Source organism: Pteropus vampyrus, unplaced genomic scaffold (assembly GCF_000151845.1).
Source record: "Pteropus vampyrus isolate Shadow unplaced genomic scaffold, Pvam_2.0 Scaffold119, whole genome shotgun sequence".
NCBI lineage: Eukaryota > Metazoa > Chordata > Mammalia > Chiroptera > Pteropodidae > Pteropus > Pteropus vampyrus.
In genome coordinates, this window is record NW_011888900.1 from 455,886 (window position 1) to 467,599 (window position 11,714).

The window sequence follows — 11,714 nt, forward strand, 5'->3', positions numbered from 1 at the left end:
CTCGTAACTACAGGCGGACAGAACAGTGATGCTTCTGTGCTTATCTCCAGTAACAGGTCAGCCTGAGGCCGCGTCCCCGCGGCATCCTCGGGACTCGTCCCTTGCGGCCGCTCTGCCAGGGCGGGCTGTGTTGGTCACCCCTCCTCTTCTGTCGGCTCTGTGCAGCCTGTTGGACAGCCTCCTGGCGGCCGCTCCACGAGACACCGCACACGCACTTCGACAGGCTCGGCTCATACCGCTTCTCTGTGGGTAAGAGCTCGGACGGCCGGGGAGGCAGGGCGGGGCACGCCTCACGCGGGCCCTGCTCACGGCCCCGCGCACCTTGTCCTTTCCAGGCTCACTGGACTGCAGGTGTTTGCTGTTGCCAGAGTTGGCTCGACGGCTTTTACTTTAAATCGATGAAACTGCTTGTATTGGTTTGTTATGTTGGTTTGTTTGTTTGTTATGTTTGTTATTAAGGCCCTCCTTAAAAAATTCTGATTTTTAAAATTCAGAGGTTCTAAACCCTATTTGTCCTCTGCCACACATAAGGAATATTCAGTGCCCTTGGTCATTCTAAGTGGAAGTGAAGGAGTTTGGGAGTTTATCTCCCTCATGGTCAGATCAGAACAATGTCCACGGGTCGAAAAATCATTTTTAAAATTCATTCACAGTTATGGAAGCCTGATCTTTTTATTGCCAAGTATTCTGATAAAATTTAGGGAAACCTTGATTTGGTCTTCATTTATTCAATATTGATAATCCTCTGACATACTCTTTCTGGTTTTGTTATTAGTTATATGGTATAGTAAAAATGGCCTTAGACATTGAATGCAGTCCACCCGAAGGTCTCATTATAGGTCACTCACTCACTAGCGGTGCCGCGTTGGGGACGTCACTTTAATTTCTGGAGTGTCACCGCTAACACCTATTTAATGGGACGACTGTGAGAATTAAAAGTGATGCTTTTATAAGGTTTCGTTAGATATTTTTCTTCAGAATGCTTTGCTTCCCACATTTATCTTGTGAGATCTTTTCCTGGGTTCTGAAATAGTGTAAAATACCTTTTCATTAACATTTAGCGTCTTTATTTATACAGCTCCTTTCTCCTGCATTCTATTCAAGGTTACATTCAAACTCCTAATTCCGAGTCATTAATCATTAATTAGAGGCTTACTAATCATCTGAAGGGTTCCTCGTTCTGTCCTTCACAGAATTGCAGATGCCACCCGCATAGAGACGTGTGTCCAGGAACTCAAGACCCCGCTTCCGTCGTCAGCTCCGGTTGAGCATGCCCAGGCTCAGGTGCGTGCCTCACGTCCGCCTCTGGCCTCGTGTCTGCTGCGTGTCGTTTGCTTTAAGTGCCAGATACATAAATTCTGCTGAGGATGAAGTGACCGTAGGAGGGGGGTGAAAATCGCTCGGGAGATAACGTGGTATAAGGTTATCTGAAATAGGTCGCTTGACGTTTTAACCTGAGACACCTTTGGATGGTAGAAAAGGGCGGAGGGGTTTGAAGACTGGATTCTGTTCCTGATTCCATCTTAACCAGCTACAGGTGTTTAATCAGGGTCTGCATATCTTTGAATGTCAGACTGAAAAAGGAGGACATTGTGTGGTCCCTGTCCCCTTCCGTGGTTTTAGGCTATCGCCGTCATTTTCACCTAAATCGAAGTGGTTAAAATACTTAGTGACTAATTTCTGTGTATTTTCAAAACCCAGTCTGATAAGACTACGTTAATTTTTGTTCCGTCACAGGCACTTGTTATTTTTAAGTTCTTGCATACAGCTAGAATCTGTATGTAAAGTATTCTTGATAGTTCTTTGTGTAGTTGTTGTAATAGAAACATTACCTCAAAATCATATGTTAGGAAGGGCTACAAGATTTATTTGGGGTGCCGGTTAGGGGTGGACTAGACCAGTACCTCTTGCTCTGTAGTGGCTTCTTTGACCTTCCGAATAAGGCAGACGCTTCTTACAAGGCTGGGTAACGCCGTGCGCATCGGCTTCGAAACACTCGTCCCAGCGCCAGGTGTTATTTGTGGCTGCTTCTTTACTTGCATGACCCTCTCCTCCATTTTTCTGTCAGTCCAGTCACCAGATCTTTTATCAGGGGCCTGCCGCACACCAGCTCCTTCCCGAAGTGATTAAAGCAGAGACCCTTCCCTGCAGCCGGGGGACAGATCGTGAGTGACTCCGTATACGCTCGGTGGTGGCTTAGGCAGTCACCTAAGAAGGAACACCAGAGCAGGGACAGGAAGTGGTGTCTGAGTCGGGAGGGGACAAGGTGGTCAGGAGAGGACCTTTCAGGCAGTGACATGTGACCCGAAGTAAGTGAGGAAGCTGGTGCCATGGGACGCAGCAGGGCCCCGGGACTGGGGTGTGTCGGGCCTGTCCAGGAAGCAGCCAGGAGGCCAGAGGGGCGGGAGCAGAGTCCACGAGGGGGCATGAGGTCAGTGGGTACAGGGAGCGCCGTGGCGTCAGGGCCTTGCCTGTTTTTTGGGCGTCACTGGGTCCTGAGTGTGAGCACGGCGCCTGTCCTATGGCAGATGCTCATTAGTACTCATGGGATGAATGAATAACAGTAACAGACATTTGCAGGGTGCTCGTTTGTATTAACTCATGTAATCCTCAAGACAGCCACACGAAGTACCGTTGGTGGCCTTGTCTTATCACGACAGGGTCTAGAGTCGAGGAATTGGTCCAGGTCTGCTCGCACAGTCAGGGCCAGAACCGGATCCCGCCCACAGGGGCCGGTTCCAGAACCGCTCCAGACCATCACACTACCTGGTCTCGTGTAGACCAGATGCTTCTGGCTGCTTTTCTTTATACAAGATCATTCATTCTAGAAAAATTCTGGACCATCTGCTCCGCCAGATTGTGTCGTAGGTGCTAGTGTTACATCTGAGCAAAGCAAACACACACCCCTGCCCACGTGGAGCCTATGCCCTGGGTGCAGGAGATGATAGTAAACAGTAAATAGAATGTGTTTTATTAGATGGTGACAGATAAACGAGGGTAAGAAAAGCAGGAGGGGTTGTTGGTTTTCGATGGGGTGGTCAGGAGAGCCCCATGACGGTGAGGTGTGAGCAGGGCCCGAGGAGGTGGGGAAGCAGGCGGGGTGGGGGGGCATGGCTCGGGCAGAGTGTGCAGGCAGAACCCCACAGGTGATGGATGTCAGCGGAGGTTCGTGTGTGCTGAAGTCTGTGGCCGTTGGTCTGATTTTTGTAAGAGTTGATGAACTCCTATATCAGTATTTTATGAAATCTTCAGCATGGTAACTTATAAAAAACCTTTAACAGCTCAACTGTTCTCTGACGCTCTTGCTGGCCCTCACTTTACGTGACTGACTGTCGAGCGACATCATTCATCCAGAGACCACGCCCGCTCGGACTTCGGTAGCGGGAGGGGAAAATGTGTGTGTGTGTGTGTGTGTGTGTGTGTACATCCGTGTACATCCGTGTACATCCGTGTACAGAGAGACACAGAGGCTTCAGATCATCTCTCTAAAGGTGATTTGTGTGGACCATCTCATTGCCGGTGGAGAATGGATAAATGCAACATCACAGCTTATTCTTTGTTACTTATCCGGAGAATTATTTTTTTACAATACTTTTGCCAGTTAATACTTGTTATAATATAAGTATCAAGCAACATTCCAGAGATAGTTTTATTGATAATATTGGGGAAGATTGAATTTTTCTATTATAATTAAGAGGAGTATTTTTATGTCAAAGGATATTTGGGGATAAACACTGAATAATCTGCATGTTATTTGTAGCAATAACTAAGCTATTAGGCTGGCTTTCTCCACCACATAGTTGTGCAATTTGAACAGTATTTTGTAATCTTGCTTTCTTTACAGAATATAGGTTTTATGGCTTTGGAACACCCTTGTCTGCTTCTTCCAGAATATTGATTCCACGATTTAGCTACTTTAAACATTATGTTTATAGACCTTTATAAGGCTTTCTTTCTCTAGATGGAGTTCAGAATTTGGCTTTGAAAGTATTGCTTTGTTTGGCATTACAGTTGACGGTGTTTGTGTGGCCATTAATGACATGCTTATGAGCAAAATAATGCTTTGTCTGCCATGTATTTATTTCAGGTCTTTAAAAATTGCAATTAATATTTTATTAGGTTTTTTATTAACTCAAGTTACAAGGAAAGATTGATTATAATGCATGGAAAAGTAAAATACTTTATCACTGAGATGGCCTTTTCATCTGATGTGTTCATTTTATTTCATCTCCTTTTGCCAACAGGTGTGCTTTCTCCTTGAGTACCTGTCCTCTTTGTCCAGGCTTTTGCAGTCGTGTTTACTGGTAGAGCCTGACCTTGTGATTCAGAATGAGCTTCTGAAACCTCTTATCAAGAACGTCGTTGGAGTTCTCACCATATGCACCAAAGACATTATAGGTAAACTTTTTTGTTGTAGTTGAGGGTGGAAGTAAATGATGTTGAGGAAGAAAATCTCACTCTGCACCACATCTTCACTTCAGGCTTCCGTTTCAGGTTGTGTTCTTGGCCAGCATTTTGGGATGTTTTATACCATGTTTGATAGTTTGGATGGTGTAAGTGGTTCCAAGAGACCACTTGACCTCAGCACATAGTATAATGAAGGACCATCTCCTGTGCTGTCATCTGAAATGAGGGTAAAAGTTCTTTAGGTAATGTTAGAAAGTACAATGAGTTTTAAGTGTTAATTATTCTTATAAACTATGGCTAAGGCCAGATGACCTACTAATAAATAACTCATTTACAATAACAAGTATAAGCAAGTCTAGCATTTAATATCAGAAATTTCCTAAGGTCTAAAATTATTAAAAAATAAACTGATGAAAAGTAGTAAAACATTAAGACAATGTAGAATCTTTAGCAAAATTAACATATGATTATTGTCTAAAATAGTCTGTAATTAAGTAATTGATCATTAAGTAATTCTCTCTGCCTAGCAGCTCACTCTTATTTATTCCTTGGAATCTGGTGGATTGGCTTGGCTTTAAGTCTGGTGACGCTCAGCAAAGCCAGCCCTCAGTGTCTCATTAGAGGGGCGCAGTAACTCCTGACTCGGAAATTTCACAAGCGGCAGTGACGTCCCAGCCAAGCTGATTAGGTTGTGGCACGCGTGTGCTGCGAGGACGGCGTCACCCCACAAGGAACAAAAGTCGATTCTTGGGGGAAAGGGCCGGGGAAATGTCCATGCCATTGCAGTGGTTTGTGGCCCTCCAGCTCTCAGCTCAGTCCTCAGCACTTAGTTTGTCTCGATGGATTTTCTTGGGTATCCCTCGAAAAGCGTTGACACCGAGCTCATGGGAGGTACAGAAGAAATATGCAAGGTCAGGGCTACGAAACCGGTGGCGTGACAGGAGGACCTGAGCAGTCCTGGGCCCAGAGTCACGGCGAGAGGCGCCCGGCGCGTCCTGGCCGCCCTTGACTGTCTCACGGATGTTTTCATTGATTCTGTTGCTTTTGTGTGTGACTTGGGCTTGAGAATTAAATAAAAATAGTATATATTTTATTATTTAATTATATTATATATTTTAATTATATAATATTTATATAATTTTATAAATATATAAAATTTAATTATATATTTTATTATTTAATTACATTATTTAATGATGGGTTAAGTAATGATGGGTTAAATACTTAACCCATCATTAACTATGTCAAGTCCTGAAAAGAAAAATATCAGTGACATCTGGATGTATATCTAGTAAGTAGTTAATAGTTATTTTCTTATATCTAGTAGAAGTTAAAAGTTCACTAAAATATTTTTTAAGAAATTGAAATTATTTTCTGGAAAAATAAAAGTTTTGAATAGTTTTATAAAAAATTGATTATATTTCTAGTATACATAATCTGCAATTTTTATATGTAATTTTGTTACATTTTAATATTATGAGTGAATTACAGTAAAAGTTATTCAGCAAGCACAATTATAAAATTAGATGTTAATAGCTTTTGAATTTTTCATTTAACTTCCAACTTAAATGTTTTACTTGGCTCTTTTAAGCCTGTATTGAATGAAGTAAGTAAGCTTTATGTTACACTCTTTCTCTGGTGAAGTACAGATATGTGGGTAGCGCATAAACAGATACGCAGTATCTGTGGAATTACTGTTTCATGGGGATGGCGACGAGAAGCCTGCGCCTGAAAACCCTCTTACGGAGCGATGATCACAGCGCGGCTGGGAAACACCGCGGCTTCTCACAGCTCAAACTCCCTGACAGGTTCTCTGTCCAGACGCCCCGCGGGCACTGCGGAAACCAAGACGACAGTGCCCAGAGTGTGTGGTAGCGGAGCTGGACACAGCTGGCAGATGCGGCCGGTGGCGTGGACAGGGGGACAGTCCTCAGGCTGTGACTGTCCCCCAGCTCCCGTCTGCCAGGCGGGAGAGGGGCGAAGCCGCCCTCACTCTGGAAGGTTAATTGCTGCGCCTCCTCTGCAGCGCCACGGTTTTCCTCGTGGGGCAGTACTCTTCCTGGTTCTTCAAAGAAATTCTCGTCTCTTCTGCCGTGACCGTGGCACATTATGTCTTCTGCTTTCATCCTTGCACAAAGCTGCTAGAGGGGATAAAGAAAATAGGAGAAATTTACTTTTATAGAAGTCGCACAGTGGCTCGTTTTTACAGTGTGCCCCATAAGTAGTTCTGAAGTGATGGCTTAATGCTCAGTTTGTCGCACTTTATTGTTGAATGTGATTTATAAGGGGAGGGTGCGCGAGTGTATATTTATCTAGAGGAGGGTAGAGGGGAGACTTCTTTAAGAAGCGATGGAAAAGAAATTAGTTGAAGTAAATTTGAGGTCATGCTGAATCACATCCGTCTTCATTTGACAAACACCCCGTCCAGTGGCGCTTTAAGTAGAATGAAGTGTCTGGTGAGTTTTGTATTTTAGAAGATTCTTTTTTCTTTTTCGTATTAATAACTTGAAATGTTTTGATTAATTTTATAGATGTGGAGTTAATATCGGCATTTTATCAGACCTGGACGCATTTATTTAATCTTCTGGCCGCCCTCCTGAGGAAGGCTGGTGCCGCCTGTCTCCCGTCCATCACAATGGGTCTAGCCAGCCACTGGGCAGCTGTGCTCGGTAAGGAGATAGTCTCACCAGGCTTGAGGTTTTTCTGCTAATAAAAATTAAGATAATCATTATTTACAATTTTATGTATATATATGTATGTATTCTCTAAAATTAAGTAATTATGGCGTGACAGATAAAAGGGAAACCAGGTACTTGTTTTGAGATTTCGCAGTGCTTTGAAGAGCCCCAAAAGTGTATTTTTGGAAAATTGAAACGCATTTCAAGATGCCATAAAAACAGGTGAGAAAAGCCTGTAGCATTACGAAGACACATATGACATAATGATAAAACAGTGAGATAGATTTTCATGCATTGGTGTGGAAACATGTAAACATTTTTTACATGTATGCACTTAACTGTAAGTGGGTAAATCTGCACATATAAAATTCCTTGTGCGCAATAACATGGAAAGTTATAATAAAAATAGTGTCTTCTCTCAAGATACAAAGATTTTCTTATAGCGCAAAAATGACAAGAGTATAGTGTAGTTAATTTTATAGAGTGTTTTCCATGTAATAGTTGCCTATTAGAATAGACAAATGATTATTTTTTAAACAAGTGATTATTTTTTGACAAATGACTATTTTTTTAAATAACTGTCTTTAACTTTTCATAATTTCTCCTAAATTTTAGCCTAGTGAGACTTTTTTATAGAAGGGTTTATAAATAAAATTTATGTTACCTTTATTAAAATCCAGTTTAAATGTATTCAAAATTGAGAGTTTTAAATTTCCAAGTTATCACTAATTCAATTGACTTTTATTTTTCCATGTTTTATATATTGAAGCAAGGCACAAGGAACACCTGAGCCAACTGGTCAAACCTGGTCCACTGCTTGTTTCGTTTAGATAGTTTTTCTGGACCATGGTCATACTTAATCCTTTACTTATTGCTCAGGACTGCTGTCATGCCGCAGTGGTGGAGTTGAATAGTTGTGACAAACGCCTATGGCCCACGAAACATAAAATATTAACTCACTGGCCCTTTACAGAAAACGTTTGCTAAGCCTTGATTTAAGCCATTGACTCTTTTCTTAGTGATGAAATAAAAACATATTAAATTCAAAATCTACAAAAGACACACACAGTTTTATATAATAATGGTGCTAATCAATAATAACCTACTACATAAACGGTTAGCTTTGATAATAGTGATGTCAATGAAAACATAACTAATAAAATAGATCATTAATATTTCTTGCCATGGAGTTGTTTTTGTTTTTTTTTGTTTTTCTTATTTTTCATTCCATGTGCCCATATATATGTAAAACTCATGCGGTCACTCTGTAACTTAGATTATCTATAATAATCTTTTCTCAAACTTGACTAACATTTAGACATCATTTAAATGAACGTAGTTCTCATGAAACCTCACTGCTGACTAAATTATTTTTCTTACATTACTTAAAAAAACAAAAGAATTTCTGTAACTTAAATCTAGGTAGAAATTGTTACGGTTATAATTCTAACACAGGTATGAATCCCAAATAATATAAAAACAACAAAATTATAAATCAGTGCTATCAAATTAATAAAATTATTGTAATGCAGCAAATGTTCTTCTGATTAAATTAAATCAGTGCTCACGACAGGAAATTAACGTCTGATGCATTGTAGAGTCTTCCGAATCTGTCCGCCCGTTCCTTCCACCCTGCTGTGTTTGCAGATCAGTTCGTAAGCTCTCCTGCTCTCTGTCTGAACTTCGGGAAACCTGCGTTCCTCCATCACTCCAACACTGCACGCCAAGACTTGTTTCAAATACCATTTGGCATCAGCTTGTTTGAAAGCAGAAACACAATCACGTATAAGGTGGTAACCTAGATAATCCAGAGTGTAGCTATATTAACTTTTTTTAGATTCACACTGAAATAAAAATTAAAAAGTTAAAAACTCTAGAGACTTTGCGGATCCCAGTAGATCACACACGATCCTCTCAGTTTGGGTCTGAGCAGGTACTATGTACGTGTAAGCAAGCACGCACATACTCATCCATATAAAAATGACCTCTCAAGAGAACAAAATGGAAATTAAGTAGATTCCTTGATTTAGTATATTGCCTTAGTACTGTGTAAATTACTTTTAAACACTGAGTTACTCTCGCGACATGCGAACTGCGGGTAGCTTTACTTCATTAGAAATCACTCGAATCAGTTTGGTCCACTTGTTTTGAGGACACTTTCAAACATTCACATATAGACTTATTCTCTCTCCTAGACATGCTCTGCGAATGCGTGGCTTTGTCCACGGCGTGTCCCGCTCTGCACACTGCCAGCCTGCACTTCCTTTCTATTCTCTTGACTGAGGAAGCAAAAAGAGGCCTTCGGGATAAGGATAGGATGAATTTAGGCCACAGTCCCACGATGGCTTCACTTCTGGATAAAACTCAGGAAAATCAGAAATCTCTAGAACGATTTAATGAAGTAATTATTCAGGTATGTGATTTCTTGATATTTTAAAACTTTACTTTCAGTCTTGGTCTTGTAAAAAAATGTTTTTCAATCATTTGAATTAAAAAATAATTGTCATTATGACCATTTAAATAATAGGAGAGTATGTAAAGTTAAATTAACCATCTCCTCTCCAGTCCCACCCTGTTGACCAGAAGAACATGATGTAAAAATTCAAAATGAAATATTAGTAATCTAAGTGCAGCAATTTATCAAAATAATGTGTCATTTCATGACCAAATGGTTATATTTCAGGAATACAGATATAATTCATAATTTATTGCCATTTTAAAGACAGTTACATCCTTGAAAATATCTTCACCTAAGTGACATTTGATTTATATAAATGAAGCACGTATGCTTAAGGCGGTTGTGTACGCAGAGGTAGGCAGACCTGGTTGTTGCATTTGTGAGAAAATGCCCCCTTACCGAGTACAGATGACGGTTTTATCTTTTCGCTTATTTTTTGCAATCTTAGGATATGAGCCAAGTTTTTGTTTCATCAAAACACATTCTAGAATCACTGAAATATTACTTCAGAAATTGATTAACAATGAAAAACACTAGAGGTGTTTTGTTAAGTCGTAGAACTGTTTTCTACAAATAGGAATAGTGCTAGATTTTTCAGTATTCAAAATTCTCCTTTTCGGTAACCATTTGGCATCACGATTTCTGTCATCTCACGGAAAGGGGCGAAGTGGAAGCCTTGCCCACTGAAGGATTTGCTTCCGCTTCCCTGTCGGCAGCCATGTTGTACCGCATTCTCGCTGTCTGCCGACTTGTCCTGGTCCCCGGGCTACTTGGGGTCGGGGAGTTTTGGCCTTTTCTGCCTCTGAGAATCATGGCTGTGCGGAGTGTTCTGGCATGACTCCTTGTGTGTTTTGCACAGCAGCCTTGATCATCCTGGAATGCAGACGAGGCCGGTCAAGGCGAGGACAGGTGCCCTGTCTGCTCGAGCCCACCCAAGGACGCCATCACGGCGCTCCTTGGGGCTTTGTCTGCCCTGTCCGACAGACCGCGATTGGCTTCGAAGCACTGGAAAGGGGGCTCATAAGGGCCCCCCAGCGTTTTCTCCTCCGTCTCCAGCAATTCTTTAAGATACTGGATCTCTAGAGGAAAAAAGTCCCCATGGCATTTCTTGAAGTCACTTCTTGGGAGGCCACACAGCCTCCCTGCAGCTACTGTGCACTCATTCACTCAGCTATTCGTAGTTGAGGGCCCAGCCTGGACACTGTCCCGCTGTCTCGTTCCCACCAGGCTCTTTTCCCCAATGATGAGCTGAGTCCTCTTTTGCTCTTTAAAGACTATTATAAGCCGAAAACTCAAATTCACACCTTTACAGAAGTCCTCCCCCAGCCCTGATCCAAAAGCATCCTTAACCTCCTACCTGTGGCTCTGGTGGGACACTTTTCTCCTGGGGAAGGGCCTTTGCTCTCGTCTACATCTTTCCTCCTCTAGGGTGTCAGTGGGTCATTCCCTCGGCCAGGGGTATGGCCCGGCCCCCTGCCCCGCTGCCCAGAATGTCCGCATGCTCTGGGGGCCTTGACCATAGCCATGACCTTGGTTCCCGCCGCCGCAGCCAGCCCTCGGGGCCCCCGTGAAACTGGAAGACCTGCAGGCGGACCAGGCCAAGGCCAAGGCCAAAGCCAAGGCCGTTTTATCTTGCTTGTTAGCGGCACTGTGTTTCGAGAATCCAGTTAGGCTTGTGATGAGTATGGGTCCATGTAGGGATGATGGACCGGATCAAAGTCGCATGCGCGGGAGAGATGCCATGCCAAAGGAATGTGCTAACTGTGCCTTGCCCTGGCTTTCCCCTAATATTTTATAATATTATTTATTACAAAAGTTAGTGTCTGTAATCTTTCTGTTACCTTCTTGGCCAAGGAAAATGAGCCACAGGATATCTCAACGATTTTCCTAATGACTAGCTAATTTTCCTCTCCATTTATTCCAAATTACAAACGATACAAAGTGTTCTGTGTGAATATGGCTACATTAGCCAATTATTTTAACTGTGTTTTCTAATAAATCATACTCGGTCATGTAAACACTAGACTATGAACATGCAATGTTTGTTAGAAGGGCACAGGCGAGTTTAAGACAGAGAAAGTTCAGGAAGGAATTATACCTATGACACACTTCCGAGAAAATGGATGCCTACCGTAAATGGGATATTTATTCATGAGCTTCTTACACTACCA

At 42.1% G+C, this 11,714-nt stretch overlaps 1 protein-coding gene across 1 annotated transcript in view; it reads left to right on the plus strand.

Annotated features, from left to right (window-relative positions):
• Positions 1-11,714, plus strand: part of RTTN (rotatin) — a 130,658-nt gene that overhangs the window by 95,139 nt on the left and 23,805 nt on the right. The window contains exons 36-40 of the mRNA XM_023534106.1: positions 51-249; positions 1,194-1,284; positions 4,245-4,398; positions 6,939-7,076; positions 9,281-9,498. Coding sequence (XP_023389874.1) covers positions 51-249; positions 1,194-1,284; positions 4,245-4,398; positions 6,939-7,076; positions 9,281-9,498 — 800 coding nt within the window. The remainder of the gene's footprint in view (positions 1-50; positions 250-1,193; positions 1,285-4,244; positions 4,399-6,938; positions 7,077-9,280; positions 9,499-11,714) is intronic.